Source organism: Crocuta crocuta, unplaced genomic scaffold (assembly GCF_008692635.1).
Source record: "Crocuta crocuta isolate KB4526 unplaced genomic scaffold, BGI_CrCroc_1.0 scaffold367, whole genome shotgun sequence".
In the NCBI taxonomy this organism is placed as follows: Eukaryota; Metazoa; Chordata; class Mammalia; order Carnivora; family Hyaenidae; genus Crocuta; species Crocuta crocuta.
This window is the reverse complement of record NW_027527936.1, coordinates 5,336,497-5,356,131: the sequence shown is the minus strand read 5'-3', so window position 1 is coordinate 5,356,131 and position 19,635 is coordinate 5,336,497. Positions and strand designations below refer to the sequence as shown.

The window sequence follows — 19,635 nt, the reverse complement described above, 5'->3', positions numbered from 1 at the left end:
CTGTCTCTCTCTCTCTCTCCCCCTGTCTGTCTCTCAGAAATAAATAAAACATTTAAAAAAATTTTTTTAAAGAGAAATTACAGGCTGACAGAAAATTTTGCTATTTCCTCAGTCATTGAAAAATTGGAAAAACAGAATCTGAAACCCTACCTACTGAAATCAGATTCTGCATTTTAAAAAAAAGTCATTAAATGATTGATTTGTACATTAAAGTTTGAAAAGCACAGCTCTGTGAAATCTTTGATCTCTTAGAAGGGCACTATCTAGGGGCGCCTGGATGGCTCAGTCGCTTAAGCATCCGACTTCGGCTCAGGTCATGATCTCACAGTTCGTGGGTTCGAGTCTCGCATCGGGCTCTCTGCTGACAGCCAGCTCAGAGCCTGGAGCCTGTTTCAGATTCTGTGTCTCCCTCTCTCTGACCCTCCTCTGCTCATGCTGTCTTTCTCTCTCTCTCAGAAATAAATAAAACATAAAAAAAAAAGAAGGGCACCGTCCACATTCTGCCTAGAATTGAGTTGAGGACTGGCCTTTTCCAGATCCCATTGCCAATATCGTTTTTGATGGTTTTCTTTTTTCTTTCCCTCCCTAACCATAGCTGAGAAGAAATGGATTTGGGAAGAACGGCTTTTTGCAGAGCCGTGGTTCCAACCTGTTCTCCCCTTGGAGAAGCACTTGTAAAGCAGAGTTTGAGGACTCAGACACGGAGACCAGTAGCAGTGAAACATCAGATGACGATGCCTGGAAGTAGGCATATAAATGTTCACAAATCTGACCCAGGAAACTCAGCTTGTGTGTTTAGGGAGTATACGAAAGAAAGCATTCTTTTCCTTTTCTTATGTTGTTGCTGAATACTTCATGCACAAGGGAAATAATCCTATCCCAAAGAGAGAGCAATTGGCTTGTTTAGCTTTTGTTGTTGTTCTTCCCTGTTATCTGCTTAATAGAAGTTTGTGTGATGGGAAAGATTTTTTAAATACACACACACAGACACAGTATATATGGGGCGATGCACAGGTGGGAGCTGGCAGTGCAGAGAGGAGGAGACACCGGTCTGCAGCAACAGCTTCTACTACCAGCCCTTGGGGCACTCACCCCTGTGCTCAAGCAATCATTGTCAATGACAAAGTGACTATTGAAGTTATAATTGTATTAAATTAATGCTAATAATTTGGATATTTTATTTTATTTTTGGCTGCTCGGGTAACGATAGCCCTTAACCAAGCATACGTGGTTTTCTTTTTCTTTCTTTTTTTTTTTTTTCCTTTTTGGGTACAGCTGTAAAATATTTGGATATAGGAAATGTTGTGTTATTCTTGCAGCCTTGATATTCAGGGTGGATTGTAAAATATAAATTTTTGTGAGATTTCAAAGATTAAGATTATTTTGATAACATTATTTACAGATTTAAAAGGTGGTTATCACAAGTCTGTTAAGGGGGAAAACTACTGCATAAAATAACTAACTTGGAATAAATATTTTGCATCAGTTTGGAGTGTCTTGTGTAAGAAGTATATTTCCTTTAAAATTAGATTAGTGGATTCTTTGGGGGAAATACTTTTAGAAGTCTGAGGGAAATCTGAATTCAGATACACCTGTTTCTCCTTTCAGCAGATAACTTTCTGATGCGAAAAAACTTGTGCAATAAATTACCAGTAATAAAATCAGAAACCCAAGTTTCCTTCCTGAAACTGATTTTTACTGCCTAGCTGTTTACCAGTGTGTATATTTTAAGGAAGGTCTGTGTCTCAGTTTTTCTGCTAAATAAGAACATGGGAGAGTGTTTGAGCGAGTGCTGAGTGACAAGTGGAGGGAGCACAGTTTTTCATTCAACGTACACTTCCCCAGCTCTCCCTGTACAGCCCAGGCATTTTGCAAGGCTCTGGGGATGCAGAGAGTGCCCAGCCCAGTAGGAAAGAAAAGAAACAGTTACATTAAAAAATAAAACCTTAGTCCAAAATTTTATGGACCAGGTAGAAGTTAAACCAAACAGATCCTGACACTGGTACTCTTTGGCCCTCCCTACAGTGGCTGTAGATGTCCAAGATCATACTCTAATTGGAGACCAACAGCAGAATAACAGGCCTGACTGCATGTTAGGAAGAGGACTAACTCGTAGTGTCTTTTGAAGGGGTAGAGGCCTAGAGACAGACTAGCATGACATTTGCGGGAATCTAATGGTTCGGAAGGCAGAAACCCTATCTGCCACACTATTACATAGTCTCTCCTGCTACAGGGTACAAGCAGTCCAAGTGGAAATGTTGTTTGAGCAATAAAAACTGTGTCATATTTCATTGAATATATTTGAAGACATTCTCTTATGTAGTAACAAGAAAACTTGGCAGTTATGATACTACATTGTCGATCCTGATTTCAGTGTTGAAATCTGGGAAAAGGTGCATCTTAAAATCTGAAATACTATGACATGAATTAAGTTGCAAAAGTATTAAACCAGAAATGAGAAACTGGTTGAGATAGAGCTGTCATCCCTGTTTAGCCTTGGGCTTTTCCCCTAACTATCTTTTACTGAACAGATTTCTAAAAACGTGTCCTTTTTCTCACTTGGAATTAAGCTGGACTGAGAGCACATGCTTTCAACACTTTACAAGCTGTTGCTGGTCCTATCTTGGCCTTACGTGGGGCGGGGGGGGCCTGCTACCATAAGTCTCTGTCTTGTTTAGAAAAGGGAGTTTGGAAACCTGGGGTAACTCAGAGCTCCTGCCTCTTATGGCTGCATATATTTGGGGGAGGTGGCAGAGAGATCTGACCTGCAGGAAGAGCCTCCCTTGCCCCTGGCCAGCCTAAGTGAAGGCTTACCCTCATCTGATAGATTTATAATGTTCTCCCTGAACTTTCGTTCCTTGGCTTGTGTGGACTATCTTCCCTCTATAGCCAAGCAAAACAAAACCCAAAAAAACAGGAACAGGGAATTGGTGTTAGGGAGAGACTGCTGGCCTTTGTGTGACTTGGTTATGCAAAAGCTGTGGTTGCTTCCAGAGAGGCACAGGGCAAGGAAAAGCTTTTCAGCCTAGAGGAAAGACAATTTTCCTGGCAGAAAGCCCAGAAGGGCAGACAGCTGCTTCCTTTCCCGGGTGTTCCCTAGAATGGAGAATGGCGCTAACTTGGGTAACATCCACTTGGGACAAAACAAGAATGAACAAGGTGACACTTCCCTGCTGGAGGCTATTAAATGGCCAGTGATAGGCAGTGATAGGGGCCCAGCCAGCCTAGGAGACAGCTGTTTGTTTCTTTTTATATAGGCAGAGAAACAAAAGATGTTGAAAGGGACTTGCCTCATACTTAATGTAATGAGGTGGGGCAGACTTTGTGACACTTTTTCAAACGAGGGGCGGCTCCTCAAAGTGGCCTGCTTTCCCCTGCCCATGCTCCAGACCTGCCTAGACTTGTAGTTGCTGCCCAGGGAGCTAAATCTCCTCCCCAAACATAGTCTTGTAAACTCAAGTTAACCTGGCCTTTCCTCTGCCTCTGGCTTTCTGTTTCATCCTCCTCTCCCGTTCCCCTGCCCTCTGCCCTGTCTTTTGCAGGTCTTGGCTGGTGTCAGGAAAGGAGTCCCACTCCATGGCCTCCTACTCTGGGGAGCCGGGGCTCCTGTCCTGTGGGTCCTGTGACATGGTTTTCCGCTCCGGGGCCCTGCTGGCCACGCACACTCAGCGCTTCTGCATTGGCCGTCTGACCCAAGAGGTAACACCTGGTGCACACCCCTCAGCAGGCCGCCTCTGGCCAACCGGGCGGGTATTCAAGCAACTCTTTGAGCATTATCTCATCCCACACCCTGTCACCAGGTTGTGCCACAAGAACACCAGGGCCTCTCAGACCAAGAGGCCAGCAAATTGGCTCTGAAGAAGCTAACGGAGGAGGTACTCTCCGCTCGAAACTCGGCGTCCTTCCCAAGCCTCCAGATCGGGCAGATCATAGGTCAAATTACCCCTAACACTGAGATCGCGGGTTCCTGTTATCTCCAGGTGCAGCGGCTGTGGCTGTATCTACAGGAAATGCGACCCTGGATAACAGAGGTCCCCCAGAGATCAGAAAGGCTCCGAAGGCGTTGTGAGGCGCCGACTCAGAGCCCCACCCACGAAGCTGCTGGAAGCCCGGCAGAGCGGCTTCGGGCGCTGCAAGGGACTCATGCAAAGCGGTTGGTGGAGACGAAGGCACTGAGCCTTGCCCTGGAACGACGCAGCGAGGGTGAGGGGGAAAGGAAGGGGACCCGCTCCGCCCCTCCCCCTTGGGATTTGAATTTGTTGGCCCGGATGCGACTCGATCCCTTACCGCCTCAGAACTGAGCCAACAACTCCAAGGTTTGGCCCAGACCCGGGGCGGAGTATCACGCCTTATCGGCCTGGAGCGGGAGCTTCGAGAACTCAGGGCAGAAGCCGGGCGAACACGGGGAGTTCTAGAGATGCTAGGGGCGCAAGTTCAGCAGCTACAGCCGGAGTCCGGGTGAGACCCTGCTCTGGGAATTCGGTAGCGCAGCTGAGCCGCCTTGGGGGCGGGGCCTGGGGGCGGAGCCGGGGCGAGAGCCTCCGGGGGGCGGGACGCGCGAGGCCTAAGCCACTAAGCCGCTGCAAAGCTCCGAGCGGTAGGTCGGAAGGGGCGGGGTTTCCGGAGGCCTGGCGTCTGGGTCAGTCTGTAATGCCTTTTCCGCGCCGGTATCCCTCTACCCCAGGACCGGGCTCAACCCCTTGCGAGAAGCAGAACTCTGTTGTCCGGTACTACAGGCGAACTCAGGGACTCTGACTGCCGAGATTGGGTGAGGTCTGGGGCCCGGGGGACGGTATGGGAGAAGCACTATCAGTTCTGGAAAGACGGCTGCCTTTTTGTCCCCTACTCCCTCCCTAGAGCCCTGCGCGAGGCCTATGTTCGAGGAGGGGGCCGGGACCCCGGCGTTTTGGGCCAGATATGTCAGTTGCAAGTGGAGGCCTCAGCACTGGAGCTGCGGCGGTCGCGGACTCGCAGGGGTGAACAGGAGGAGGGCCAGCTAGGAGAGCCTTTGGGAAGCGGTGGTCTTAATTGTGGGAGGAGAAAAGGGCGGTTGAGGGAAGTGTCTTTGGCATGGGGACCACCCGAGCAAAATCTCAGAGGTAGAAAACCTGGGTGGTCTTTGTGGTAATTGCTAGAATGTTACCTGACGAGTCTAGCCATGTCCAGAGAGACCTAAAGCTGGAGAGCTGCTCAGAATCGCACCAGCTGGTCACCAAAGGTCAGAGGTGACAGGTCGGACTTTTCATCATCGCAGGAAGAAGGGCAGATGCGGCACTGGGTGAGCTTCTAATAGTGGAAGCTGAAAACCGGCGCCTGGAGGCAGAAATCCTGGCCTTGCAGATGCAGAGAGGCACAGGCCCTGCGTCCTGGGGTCAGCGAGTACCCTCTTCCCAGGCCACCTAACTCTCTCCAGCAGACCGAGATCAGAAGAGGGGTTAGAGGGATCCTGCATGGGGAATGAGGCGCGCGTGTTTATGTCCTGTCCGTCCTGTACAAGTGCATCTCCAGGTGTCCATGCACCCGCCATGGGTTTGGCTCCCCAGGGGAGGGTTATCTCACCGCTGTTACTTGCTGCTTCCTGCTCAGGGGTGCCCTACTCTTAATTATGCTCCCAGGGCCTAGGGAGCTTCGACCTGCGGCGAATCCCAGGCCAAGCCTAAGGAGGGAAGAACCCCCACGCCTGCCACCCCGGGTGGCTCCCCCACTGCCACCGATTCCACACCCCACAGGTGTCCTATTGAGTGGCACAGAAGAGGCTGTGAGCACCCAGGGGTTTGGTGGGGGAGGGTGGCTGGCAGTTCTGTCTTGTGCAGCTGGGGAAGCATTGGCACCTGGGAGGCTTTCCGGAGTCCACTCTTCCCCCACCCACAGCCGCAGCTTCCTGGAACCATGACCAGAAACCTAGGCCTGGATGCACACTTCCTTCTGCCTACTTCTGATGTTCTGGGCCCTGCACCCTATGACCCTGGGTGAGGCCTGCTGCTGATTTTGACATCCTCTGTGATTTGGCCACTACTTCTGATTAAGGAGACCCACTAGGACAAGCTGGGCGGGCCGGGAGGGGGCGCTGGTGTAAGAGGAGTTGGTGGTGTGTGTATGTATAGGTGCCAGCTGAGACCTGTATTCTTCAGGGCTGGCCTGGTCATTTTCTACGACTTCCTTCGGGGACTTGAGGCTTCTTGGATTTGGGTGCAACTACTGACTGGTTTGACTCGAGATGGACAGGATACAGGAGGGGCCACAGCATTGCCCCCAGCCCTTTGCTTGCCCCCAACTCCAGCTCCTGGGCCCATGGGCAACTGTGCCATCCTTGCCAGCAGGCAGCCTGTACCCAGGTTAGTAGGTGGAGATTGACTTTGGTGCCACAACTTGAGGCTTTTCCCTCATTCTGCTGAGTTTTCTTATGTGTATACAGGGCCACTGGCTGTGAGAGCTATCCTAGGGAGATCAGTTCTGACACCTTGTTTTGGTTGTTCTAGACTGCCACCTTCACCATCAGTATCCTTGATCTGTGAGCTACAGGCCTGGCAGGGGCTGGCATGGGCTAGGACACCACAGCCAAAGGCTTGGACCTCACTGGTGTTATTTGATCAGGAGCAAAGGGTGTTAAGTGGACGTTGGCGTCTTCCACTTCTGGCCCTTCCTCTGAACTCCAGGCTTAGCCTTGGGCAGCTGAATGGGATTCCCCAGGTGAGTGTGGAGGACAGGGACTGGGTCTACTCCAGGTCCGGATGCAGTCAGTACTATGTCATCTCTCTCCAGGTAGGTCAGGCTGAGCTCTTTCTGCGACTGGTTAATGCAAGAGATGCAGGTGTCCAGACACTGGCAGAGATCAATCCAGCAAGTGCCCAGGAGTACCAGTACCCACCTCTGGTGAGGGCCCACATGGAGCTAGGGACACCACAGGTGTGATTGGTGTGGTTAATTGCCAGCATTTGTTGACCACCATGTGCCAAGTTATCAACTGCTGTGAATGAACTCATTTAACCCTCATACATCCTATTAAGTAGATCAACAGTGTAAACAGAAGGAAATCAGAGTACAATGAGGTTAACTTGGTTTACATTGGGTAGTCCAGACATAAACCTCTTAAAAGATCTTTCTTCTCCCTCTTCCATAGATGTCCAGCTCACCTTCACCGGAAGCCAGCTCCCTTGCCCCAAAAGCTGGCTTTGTTGATCCCCCTCCTCCCACAGAAGAGCCCCTCAGCAGTCAAGGATTGAGATGAGGGTTTGACCCTCCCCCCTCTGGCTTTGAGTCTAGGAAAATGTGGGCAGAAGTAGCTTAACATGCACAGATGGAGGATGTGAAGTTTGTTGCCAGGCCTGTAGTTTTACTATTATACCTTCTGAGGGTCTAGGAGCAAGTAGCAGATAAAAGCTCAAGATATGAGCTTCAACAGCTTTACCACCTTTCACAAATACTCGTTTTCCTTTTGTAAAAAGGTTATTTGCAATATTGCCTGGCATCTAAATCCTTTCAAAGATGAGCAAGGGTAGTCTTTAATTCATTAAAGGAATTTGATAAACTTATCCCCACTTATTTTTTTGCTAAAGCCTGTCTTATTGCCACACTAATTCAAATTCAAGCTACCTCAGGCTATCCTCTAGAAAGCCGCCCAAGCTCTAAAAGTCCCCATAAACTAGGAACACCCCTCCCTATCTTATACATTTAGAAGGTCACTTGTGAAATCTGGCTGAATTTGGTATTAGGCCTAGCCCCGGGCCCTGTCACACAAAAGGTCAAAGGCCTAAAACTCTTAGGACTTGGTACATGCAATACGAAGGCAACTTTAGGAAAATCTGCAGCCATGAGTTACCATAATCAGCCCAGAAAAACTCCATTTTCTATTTAGGGAACAAAATGCAAACTGAAAAACTGCCTCTGACATTGGATATTAAAATGGCAGGCTCTGACCTACAGTCTGTCTAGTGTGGCAAAGTAGCCCTAAGGATGGTCAGAATTAAATAAACCCCTTTAGGTAATGTAGGGCAGGCACTGTTTGGAATTCAGATCCAAAGAGTGCCTGGTACATAACAAGTAAACTAAGGGTCAGTCAGTCAGGTCAGATGCAGCTCACATAAGGAGGCTCTCCCATTTACCTGACATCCTGGGCATCAGTGAGGTCCCAATGGGATGGCTTTAGCACCAGTCCCCAGTCCTGAGCATGAGCACCCTTGGGCTGGGCAGCCAGAATTGGGCAGTTTCTGCCTTTCAATCCCACTTCCCAGACAGAAATGCTCTAGGCAGCCAGGGATCCCCCTCAAGATCTTTAAACACAAGTCCAGACCAAGAGCTTTTTTTAGCATCTTTATTTGAGAAGTCAAAACTGCAGATGGGTAACAATTCAGATTCAAGTTGATAAGATATATTTCAGCCTTTCTGTACAGAAAACAAAACTCCCATCAACCAGCCTCTCCACAGATTCTCCCAAGCACATCCAAAGGGTCTGTCCCTCAGCCCCTTTCGAACCAGAAAGCTTAATTCTCTGTAATTAGCACAGTTTTCCTCAAGGACCACTTTACCCCCCATCACTCCCCTCACAAGTTTTCTTCAGAGTCCTTTTTCCAGACAGGATTATTTGCCACCAGTTGGAGACTAAGTGGATAAAAGTATCATCCAAGGCCTGGCTCAGAGGCCGTTTCCGCTCATAAAGTCCATCAACAGAAGTATCAGCACCAAAGAGCAAGATCTTCACCAAGTTGTTTTTGTAGCCCCCATGAAGGGACAGCACCACTGAAGGTTTGCAACACAGCTGAATTTAGTATTTAAATGGAAAAAGTATAGCACCATTGGAAGACAAAGGGCCTATAAGCCATGCTTGATTTGATCACCTCCACATTAGACAGACAAATTTGGATGAGAACTAACAGAAATCAGTANNGAAGGGTGGTTGGGGGGGTGGGGGGGAGGGTCCCTTTGGCCACTATATAAAACCTGGAGTGCTCCAAGGCACAGATTCAGCCAATGTTTAAGAAAAAAATCATCAAAGCCTCAACCTTTGCTTACAATCTTTATTGAAGTTATACAAAAAGAATCCCCCCAAAGTGAAAAAATACATTATATACAAAAACACTTTCCCTCAGGAGGAAGGCTCTGTGCCCTCTTTTAACATGCAGTGCTTTCAACTGTAGCTCCGGCCTCCACTGTCCCCTCCACTGCTGCCCGGCTTTCAGCCTGATTCGCCTGGAAGATAAACAGGGAGCCTGGGCATAAATGACCCTACCTAGTTTAAGATGTTCTGTCTTATATAATTGAGTAGAGGCCTTAGAGAAAGTGAACAGGTCTCTTAAAACCTTGCTTTGCTCCCTACACGAATAACAGGGCAATGATGACAAAATAGAAGGCCATTTCCTAAATTTTCTAGAATAGGGCTGACCGAGACAATGTTTAATAGGTTACCTAGAAAGGAGGAAGCAGAAGTAACCCAATGGTCTTGCCAATTAAATACCTTCTCACACATTCATTGCCAATTAAATACCTTCTCATACATTCATTAGAGTGGGACCTGTGTAGGTATATAGTTTCCATCTATCAATGGGACATCCTACATTCCATAACCAAACTGTTTCCTGCACAGTGGATTAATTGAATGCAACCCTTATAAAAACAAACAGGCTCAAGGTGAGGAACATGCACTTTAGGAGGTCTAATTTCCCCTGGCCCCGAGAACAAGAGGAAATAAGGCAAGAGTCCAAGCCCTCTTAACTGCCCACCTCCTCCTCCATGCTTTCTGAAACTTCATTTCCACTGGAGACTGCATCCCCACCGCCTCCATTCACCTCCAGCTCTTGTTTGGCTTTCTTTGCATCATCTTTTCGGGGACTCTCTTCCTCTGGTTTCCTCTGAAGATATAATTGTGAAGGCTTCACAAATGTGCTGAATATTTTTAAAAGAACTGCAGAACTTTTTAATAGTCCCTTCACTCCTCTCCTCTCCCACCACTGCCACCCCAGGGTTTTGCACCAGGATCCCATGGCTCTAAGGGTCCTCTCCCATGGCCACGGAGGCAGGTGCCAACCTGAGTTCCATTCAATAAACTGGTCTGCCCCAACATACCAATTCAGCCTCTCTAGTGAAAAGGTGGGGTAGTGTGAGGAGTAGATCTAAACAATACCCAAACCACAAGTTTGGGAGTCAGAAACAAAGGTATCAATCTCCCACAAGAGAAAAAAAACTATTTTAACTATAGGCAGAAGGCAGACTTAGGAGTTTAAGTATCAGCAGGTCTGCTGCTGAATGACTACTGCCAAAGAAAACCTCCCAACTTCCCAAGATGAGCCACGTGACCAAGTCTCCTCAGCAACTTTTCTGATTTGATTGTCCTGGGCCAAAAGAGGCCTGGAAATTTTTGTTAGAAGACATATTCAAGTGAAAACTACTTTCACTCAAATGCTCACCAACTCTGCAAAATGAATGTCTTATTGCACCAAATATTAGGGTATGCATTTCCTATGTTATCATTTGAAGGAAAAATAAGCAGACTGGAAACACAAAAATGACATGTAGATTTACCTTCTTTCTGACAAGGTGGGAAATATCAGTCACACAATTAGATGAGGAAGCACCATCTGTTGGCTTTCTACTGGCAACCTGGCAAAAAGGACTTTGTTAGCAATGTACAGCTACATATGAGACAAACAGGCCTAATAGTGACAAAAATCACCCGCATACTCACCATGGAGACGGAAGTGCCTCCTCCACTAGGAGTGAAACCTGAAGTAGAGCTCTCCACCTGTTTGGGAGGTGACAGACCCAGTGGGGCCCGGGATAGAACCCACCAGGTCACCCACAATCTTACAACGTTACTGACCATCCAACCAATTAAGACCTCAAATACTAGTGGGCTTCCTTATAGAAGCAGTATCGTTCACCTGCCTCTACCGATACCTGCCACCCTAAAACTGGGAGCTTATGCAGCATAGATGTTAAATTAACCCCTCTGTATCATGTAATCACCAGCAGGGTAGGAAGCTCCCTGACATTCCAGCAGCCAAAAGGAGAGCCAGTAAATGTGGGGCTAAAAACCATCAATACCTTGCTAATCTAAACAGGAGTTCTCAGAGATGGAAGTAATAGCTTACATTTATTAAAAGCAACCATCATTCATACTGTCATTAAGTATTTTAACATATAGGTACTATTATCCCCATTTTAAAGATGAGCCAACTAAGGCAAAGAAATGTTAAATAACATGCCTGTGGTCACACATAGTAAGCTGCAGATGCAGAACTCAAACCAGTTTGGCTCTAGAGCGTCTATTCTTAAGCGTTATACTATTTGATAGGAATAATTAGATAAATTCTCACATTCCTTCAAACAACCAGCTCCCTAGAAATCATGTCATGGTTCCTAGACAAATGGAACACTAATACCATGATGCCTTCCAACAATATTATACAATTACCAAAACTTTAAAAAGAAACCAAACCAACCAGAGTTGCTTTCAGAGCCAATTCAGCTACATTCCCACTACGCTGGGACTCTTTTGCATCTTCTATCTTCTCTCTAATTTCAGGTAGCAGTTCCTTCAGCTCCTCAATTTCTTTCTCATATTCAGTAGAAGATCCATCAGCCTCCTTCATCTGCTCACTTAGTACAGCTACAAAGAACAGGCTAAAGTGATCAGTAATAGTTACCACAAAAGGACCCAGTTTTTAAAGATCTTGCCCATTACTGGATCCACCAAGCTTAGCATTAAGTAGCTCACTCACCCATTCTCTTCTCAATGACTTCAATAGATTTGCTAAACTGTGCCACTGCCTCATCATACTGAGAGTTGTACCCATAGGCCAAGCCCAGCTGGTAGTGCGTCTCTGCAAGGAGACGGTCATGGGCTTCCAGATACTGTTCTTGAAGGTTTAGGCAGGCCTGGAACTCCTCCACAGCTTGGACATAATTCTCTAATAAAGAGAAAAAGAATACTAAGCAAATAGACAGGTTTTAATATAATATTTCTGAATTTTAGACTATTCTACAGGAATGCTCTCCTGTTTTACATTTCAATTTCTTTGTAGCATCTCCAGGATCCTTGACTATAAAAAATATCAGGGGAAAAAAAAAAAAGACAAAAACTACTTAAAGACTTTAGTTAGAGGAGATTGTTCACAGTTCTAGGAGCTATAGGAACCTAAATTATCCTTTAAAGCCAGATGCCCACAACTTATGACTAATCAAGCTAAAGAATTAGAAGAAGAATGGGGGGGGGCACATTAAAGGAGGGAGCAAAATAAAAAATGTATTACCAGATTCAACACTAACTTCTCCAAGTTTAAGATGTGCCTGTGCAGCATAAAGCTGAGCTTCTTTTGTTTCTTGCCTAAAAGAAAGAAAAGATGATCAGAAACCTTAACATCATTTGTCCAAACCTTACTGGTATTCTATTTTCAACCTCTGAACTCCCAACTTGAGCCTATACACACCAAAAGTTTTACCTTTTAAAAATAATCTTTGCTAAATCCAGCATATCCCAGGCAAGCTCTAGATTCCCAATCTCCTCCTCTTCACTTTCTTGAAGAGACTAAAAAGTATATCCAAATCATTGGTATTAGGCAGAAGTACAAGACAGGCATCTTTAGATTACAAATCTAAATGTATAACCAAGAAAAAGCTATGATAATAATCAGGCATACCCTAGTAAGCTACAGTCCTACAAAAAGAAAGCAGAAATTGATACTGAACAAATAATAATTTACCTTGTTTTCAAGAATTGATTCATTTGGTGTTTCTTCAGCCTTGTCATTCTCTTTATCCTCCTCTTCTGAGCCTTCAGTTTCTGCAAGCAAAAATTACTCAGTATTGAGAATACTAAGGAGATCTTCTAACTAGTCAGAAATTCCAATAAATGTCTGTTGAATAACCTATATTCTGAGGTAGAACAGGCCAGATGCTAAGTCAGTTAATATCTGAACTGGGCAGAAATATAAAGCCAGTGATTAGTCTAATTCATGTGTAATCGAGACTTAGACTGTATACTCTTACAGTGTCTGTGGTTTACACCTTCAGTGATCAGAAGGCTGAATGTTTCTCTTCTGAAAGTCATTCTGGATCATTGAGATCAAGACATTTTAGCTACTGTAGCCCTTTGTTTACCAGAAGCTCCCATCTACTCAGCCAGAGGCAACTGGAGACTTCAGCCAGTGTTCCTGGGATCTTTAGGCCACTCGTCAGAGAATACTAGCAAGCTGAGAAAGTATGAAGAGATAAATTACCCCAATCCATCCAGAGAGCAAGAATGCTCAAGAGACTAGCTTTCCCACAACAGAGCTGTGGAGAGAAAAGCATAGTCCTTACCAACTTTCACCAATGAGCACGCCACAGACTCCAGCCAGCTCTAGCACATATAGAATTGAGCAATACCACAACCAATTATTTTACTCCAGTATAATGTTAAAATTTGCAGCTATATTGACACTGTATTTTACCATATTGGCATATACTCACAAGTCAAATGCCTAGAAGGACAAGCTGCTAATAAATAGCTCTACGCACCACATAAAGCTCAGAATATCAAGTGATTAAAAATGGGCTTATGGGGGGGGGGCGTGCCTGGGTGGCTCAGTCGGTTAAGCGTCCAACTTTGGCTCAGGTCATGATCTCACGGTTCGTGGGTTCGAGCCCCGCATTGGGCTCTGTGCTGATAGCTCAGGGCCTGGAGCCTGTTTCAGATTCTGTGTCTCCCTCCCTCTCTGACCCTCCCCTGCTCATGCTGTCTGTCTCTCTCAGAAATAAATAAAACATTAAAAAATTTAAAAAGGGGGGGCTTATGGGGGTGCAAACAATTCATGAACTGGGTATAATGTGCCTACCTCTGCCATCTTTCATTAAGCATTTTTAACACAAGCCAAAGAACTTAAATACTATCTCCTAACTAGCTATTATGAGAACATGAATATGGCAATTAGGCCTTAGAGCCAGGTAGTCAGGCTAAAGGACTTTTATCTGTCTAGCAATTCTGCTTCAAGATAGGAACAGGCACAGGAAATTCCTAAACATTATAAATTAGTAGGACAACCTAAACAAGTCCATTAAGAAGGGCACCTGGCAGGCTCAGTCAGTGGAGTATGGAACTCTTGATCTCAAAATTTTAAGTTCTAGCCCCACACTGGGTATAGAGATTACTTTAAAAAAAAGTAAAATAAATAAAGTAAGATAAAAAGAAGCCCTCTAAGAACCAGTTACAAGTTACAAGCTAATTAGCCTCCATAGTTGGGGCACCTGGGTGGCTCAGTCGGTTAAGCATCCGACTTTGGCTCAGGTCATGACCTCACAGCTTGTGAGTTCAAGCCCCATATCGTGCTCTGTGCTGACAGCTCAGAGGCTGGAGCCTGCCTTGGATTCTGTGTCTCCCTCTCTTTCTGTCCCTCCCCTGCTCACACTCCACCTCTGTCTCTCAAAAATAAACATTAAAAAAAAAAAAATTTTGTTAGTTGTCCTCATAACATAAATCTCTTGAAGTAAACGCTGTCCAACTACTGCTCCAACGATGTTTAGAGATAATATCAATCAGTACAATATATACACAATAAAGTGCTCACTGTTTAAAAAATAATTAACTTCCATAGTAAACTCTTATCAAATGAGTTATTTTCCCCGTTTACCATGTAATTTAGTGCTTCTGAAATAAATACCCACCATCACACTCCATTATCTTTCCATGCCCAAACTTCCAAGATGTTTGTATACTTAGTATGCTATTAAAACTAGATGGGTGGTTTTACTAACTCTGACAATGAAGCCCATTCTCTAGGAGAATATGCAAAATGGGTGAAGTAAATCTATGAAACATTTTACCTTCCCAATTTGTAGGAAAAATTGGTAAAATGTGTATGGCTATTCTCTACTTTTAATTATCTGGTATCTGTCCCTACTCCTAACAGGAAGCTAGGTGACATCTAACTTGGCATAAAGTCTTACTGAGTTTTACATCAACTTTTTAAACTAAAACTCTTACAATATTGTCAGAAAACACTGGTTTTCCTTGAGAAATCTGTACCTCCTTCATGGAATGGTGGAGAAGCAGCTAGGTTAATGAGAAAGCCATTACTTGAAAATGATACTTTCCAACCTGGTAACCTATACTCAGGTATTAATGGGAATTGCCCTGGTGTCCTCAGTAAAGCAATCTGTTAAAATATTTTCCAATCTTTTTTAAAGTGAAGTCTTCTTTGTAGTATGCCTATTATCATCCTTTGGAGAAAGGAAAACACAGTTTTATACCATTTCTCTAATTTGTTGCCTGTTCAAAAGTTAAGGGGACAGAATAGTGCAAAGAAGAAAAATTCCTCTTAAAGACAAAGTAAAGGCAATCTGCTGGTTCTGTGGTTATTCTAGCACTCCCACAGGATTAAGTCAGGTAAACACTACAGACTGACCAGTAGTCTGAGCATGGCCAAGCTCTATGGCCACAATTTAAACTCTGTTCACTTATCAATCCTATCTAGTGGGATAATTAGAAAAGAACAGATCAGTTATCTTTATTAGGGATAAATGGAATTTTAAGAGAGGTGATAGTTAATAGGATTTTAAGAGAAAACCTCTGGGGCACCTGGCTGGCTCAGTTGCTGGTACATGTGACACTCTTGATTTTGGGGTTGTGAGTTTGAGCCCCATGTAGGGTGTTGGGTGTAGAGATTACTTAAAATCTTAAGGGGTGCCTGGGTGGCTCAGTCAGTTAAGCGTTCAACTTCAGCTCAGGTCATGATCTTACAGTTCATGAGTTCAAGCCCCGTGTCGGGCTATGTGCTGGCTGACAGCTCGAAGCCTGGAGTCTGCCTCAGATTCTGTTTCCCTCTCTATCTGCTTCTCCCCCACTCATGCTCTCTTGGTCTCTCAAAAATAAGTAAAATTTATTTTTTAAATAAAATCTTAAGGGGTGCCTGGGTGGCTTAGTCAGTTAAATGTTGACTCTTGATTTCAGCTCAGGTTATAATCTCGCAGTTCATGAGACTGAGTCCCACTTTGGGCTCTGTGCTGACAATATGGAGTCTGCTTGGGATTCTCTCTCCCTCCCCCCACACTTCTGTACACTATCTCTCAAAATAAACATTAAAACTCTTAAAAAATAAAAAATCTTAACAAGACAGAGAAAAACAAAAATCATTTATAAGATTTCTGCAAGGGGACACCTGGGTGACTCAGTCAAACATCTGACTTGGGCTCAGGTCATGATCTCATGGTTTGTGGGTCCAAGCCCTGCATTGGGCTCTGGACTGACAGCGTGGAGGCCTGCTTGGGATTCTCTCTGTGTTCCTCTGCCACTTGCTCACACGCTCTCTCAAAATAAATAAACTTTTTATTGGCTATGAGACTAAGGCAAATTGCTTAACCTCTTTCTGCCATTTCTTCATTTGTTTTTGTTTTTATTTATTTTTTGAGAGAGAGAGAGAGAGAGATCATGAGGGGCAGATGGATAGAGAAGGAGACAGAGTATCTCAAACAGGCTCCATTCTGTTAGCCTAGAGTCTGGCTCAGGGCTCAAACCCACCAACTGCGAGATCATGACCTGAGCCAAAATCAAGAGTGGGACACCTAACTGACTGAACAGGTCAGGTGTCCCTGCCATTTCTTCATTTGTAATATATGGAAACCTACCTTCTTTAGAAGTAGAGTGGTACCTGTGACACATACTAAAAAAAATGCAACTGATGATTCCTAGGGTTTTTTTTATAAGTATTTTGGACAGAGTGACCAGCAAGTTTCTGATAGGAAATGGATTAAAGGAGGAGATAAAATTGCCTTCCTCCCTGTGAGGTAGGCTTGGGAAGAGTAATACGTTCATGTCAGATCTAGAGTTGGATTCTACTACTACTATGACTTAGTGTTTGACCCTAAACAAGTAATGTAACCCCTGAGCCTCAATATCCTCATGGCTGTACGTAGAGTAATACCATCTACTAAAGTAGAGTATTATTTTGGAATCAGAAATAATGTGAGAGCTCTAACAATGTCACTTGTGATCCCATAGAACCGTTTCTGAACTGGAGAAATAGAACAATTCTACTGTAGCTTATTATTCAAAAAGAGCCAGCAGAACTTCTTACGGTCTCTGTTCACCATCATTAAAGATCAAGACATGGGGCGCCTAGGTGGCTCAGTCAGTTAAGCATCCGACTTCAGCTCAGGTCATGATCTCGGTTTGTGGGTGCGAGCCCCATGTCGGGCTCTGTGCTGACAGCTAGCTCAGAGCCTGGAGTCTGTTTCAGATTCTGTGTCTCCCTCTCTCTCTGACCCTCCCCTGTTCACGCTCTCTCTCAGAAATAAGTGAAACATTAAAAAAAAAAAAAAAATTAAAAATCAAGACATGGTAGTTCCTTAAAATTTAAGGAATTCAGTTCTGTGCTTTTTCCATAAAAAACTCCTAAAACTCAATAAGCAGCCCAATGGTGTTACCATCTAGCCAATTTATTTCTGGTTACCATGCCTGTGCTGGCTGGAGTGCAGGGACCTGCACATAGGTAGAATATAGACCAGAATGAGCTGCAAATACTGACTCTGGGTTTTTGAAAATCTACAAGTAAAGAAAACTCTTGAAGTAGTCTGGCAATGATACGAAGTATTAACTATTAACTGGAGTATATCTGTGGTTATTAATACCAGCGTTAGATGAACCTTACGGACAGTAGAATCCTCAAATGATAGTACAACTCAAGTCAGACGTGCCAGTTATGGAATTACTGATAAGAGGCTTATACATCTTGATGGAATTGAATCAAAATTAGACCAATAATACTATACAAAGCATCCAGACACTTTATAACATTCTAAGTAACAAAAAGTTCAGTTTAGCAGCCAAAGCAAGCATGAAATGAGGGGGAAAGCAGCAAGAGAGCTAATAGTTAAGTTTCTCATTACCTTTTGGAGGTGCTAATTTAAAACTAATGTGAATAAGCCTCTAAACACTTCCTGAAGACTAAAGTCACCAGAATTCTTTCACTGCGGTTAACTGCCTTCATTTAAATGGCATGCCTGCTTAAGTGTACCAATTCACTGGATTCTACTGTTCTAATTCTGCTTCCTAAAGCAGAGAAGAGGAACCATGTGAACAGTAAATTTAAAAATCCAGAGGCATGCAAGTGAACATCCATTCAGCATTCTCTGCCAGCCTAGCCCACTATTTCCCTACCTACCCCACCAACCCCCCATCCACCTTTATTGGCTAGTACGGTACAAGTTACTGATAGCTAGCCAAGTCTCAGAAATCACAGAGAAGGCCTATTTTGCAGTTAGTAAAAGCATTAGTTTATAAGCCAGCTAAGGACTTTCTTTTGATTTAACTTGCTGAACTTATCACAATCTTCTTAAACTACCCCATTTTCATTTAGCCCTTTCCTAATCCAAAGGCAGACGGAAAATCCTGAATGGAAGGCTGACTTTTACCCATGATTAGTGAGTCAAATCCAGAATGTACTCCACCCACTGCAGCTCTTGCATATCCCGGTTACCTTCACCCTCTTTCATCTGTTCTTCTCTCTCTTGTGTTTCTTCTTTAGCAGCTATCTTAACTTTGTCTTCAGGGCATTTCTCAGTAGCCCCCTGGGCTACCTTGGTATCAACCCCATCTCCAGCTGCCTCAGACTCTTCTGTGGACAGCTTAGTCTCCTCCTGGCTAGGAACCAACTCTGCCCTGACCTTCTCCTCTAGTCCTGAGCCATCTTTTGTTTCTGTCAGTCCTTCTGCATTAGTCTGTTGTTCAATAGGAGTCTGACCTCCTGCAGCTGACAGTCCATTGACTGCACCATCCTTGGGGAGAACTGTCATCTCCTGCCCAGGCTTCTCAGAGACTTCTGACCCAGCTTTTGCAGCTGAGGCCTCTGCAGCCTCTACTGTCACCTCTGGTGACTCTTCAGCAGGAGGCACTTCTTGCCCTACCAGCTGCTCAAGAACAGCCTTTCCTGGCTCAGTTTCAGAGGCAGCTACCTGCTCCTTTGGCTCATCTCCACCCACATCCACTGGCTTGACTGTTGAATCTACAGGCTCTGCTTCTGCCTCCACTGCAGTACCCTGCTTTTCAAGAGTCCTATCAGGTTGCTCTTCTAAAGCTTCTTTTGGCTTCTCCTCTATGCTCACAGTTACTTCTCCCTGCTTTTCTTGCCCTCCTTTTTCTCTGCACTCTTCTTGGATGTCAATTCTACAAACTGATTTTCCTTCCTCAGCATCTGGTGCTTCCTGTTCTGGCTTCTTCTCAGAAGTGACCTTGGCCTCATTCAGTCCTTCTGATGCTGTTTCTTTTGCTTCCTCAGTGGTTTCAGCTAACTGATCTGGAGTGGATTCAACTTTTTCCTGTAGTTCCTGTGCAGGCTCACTTATATCCATATCTTCTCTTCCACCCTTCTCCATTTCAGTCTCCTGCTCTTTATCAATTTCAGGCTTTACCAGAGACTGGTCTTCTGGTTTTTTTGCTTCTTCTTTTTCTCCCATGGCGTCATAAACCTGTTCTCTCAACTCTTCCCTTGCTTCCTCTACATGGTTAAGGAACATGAAGCATAAACATGTCTTCGAGTTTAGTGATAAAGGCATAAATGGACACTAAAAATACATTCCCTTTAAACCCTCAAACAGCCTGGCTCAAATTTTAGCAGAGGACCTAAAACTTATCTGTCCCCTTGAGAAAAGCAAAGGGAAAAAGTCCCAGAT

At 44.8% G+C, this 19,635-nt stretch overlaps 3 protein-coding genes across 8 annotated transcripts in view; 2 read left to right on the top strand and 1 right to left on the bottom strand.

Annotated features, from left to right (window-relative positions):
- GPBP1L1 (GC-rich promoter binding protein 1 like 1) overlaps positions 1-1,487 on the top strand; it is a 67,607-nt gene extending 66,120 nt beyond the window's left edge. For all 3 annotated transcript variants that reach the window (XM_077752122.1, XM_077752120.1, XM_077752121.1), the window contains one exon: positions 596-1,487. In XM_077752122.1, the coding sequence (XP_077608248.1) occupies positions 596-748 (153 nt within the window). In that variant the 3' untranslated portion in view covers positions 749-1,487. The remainder of the gene's footprint in view (positions 1-595) is intronic.
- Positions 1,488-3,562: 2,075 nt separating this feature from the next.
- On the top strand, positions 3,563-7,283 carry CCDC17 (coiled-coil domain containing 17). Its single transcript, XM_077752185.1, is given in 14 exon segments — positions 3,563-3,699; positions 3,801-3,875; positions 3,981-4,203; positions 4,296-4,458; positions 4,685-4,768; positions 4,858-4,976; positions 5,255-5,371; positions 5,616-5,731; positions 5,872-5,969; positions 6,132-6,335; positions 6,480-6,690; positions 6,763-6,873; positions 7,121-7,209; positions 7,211-7,283. Coding segments are annotated over 14 exon segments (1,806 nt in total). The 5' UTR covers positions 3,563-3,576.
- Positions 7,284-8,999: 1,716 nt separating this feature from the next.
- The window catches only part of NASP (nuclear autoantigenic sperm protein), a 42,613-nt gene continuing 31,977 nt past the window's right edge, over positions 9,000-19,635 (bottom strand). For 2 of the 4 annotated variants that reach the window (XM_077752117.1, XM_077752116.1), the window contains exons 7-16: positions 18,444-19,460; positions 12,696-12,775; positions 12,435-12,520; positions 12,246-12,319; positions 11,715-11,903; positions 11,436-11,602; positions 10,679-10,735; positions 10,516-10,593; positions 9,717-9,845; positions 9,000-9,186 (exon numbers count right to left, since the gene is read on the bottom strand). In XM_077752117.1, the coding sequence (XP_077608243.1) occupies positions 9,109-9,186; positions 9,717-9,845; positions 10,516-10,593; positions 10,679-10,735; positions 11,436-11,602; positions 11,715-11,903; positions 12,246-12,319; positions 12,435-12,520; positions 12,696-12,775; positions 18,444-19,460 (1,955 nt within the window). In that variant the 3' untranslated portion in view covers positions 9,000-9,108. The remainder of the gene's footprint in view (positions 9,187-9,716; positions 9,846-10,515; positions 10,594-10,678; positions 10,736-11,435; positions 11,603-11,714; positions 11,904-12,245; positions 12,320-12,434; positions 12,521-12,695; positions 12,776-18,443; positions 19,461-19,635) is intronic. The other 2 variants (XM_077752118.1, XM_077752119.1) reach the window with 2 other exon arrangements.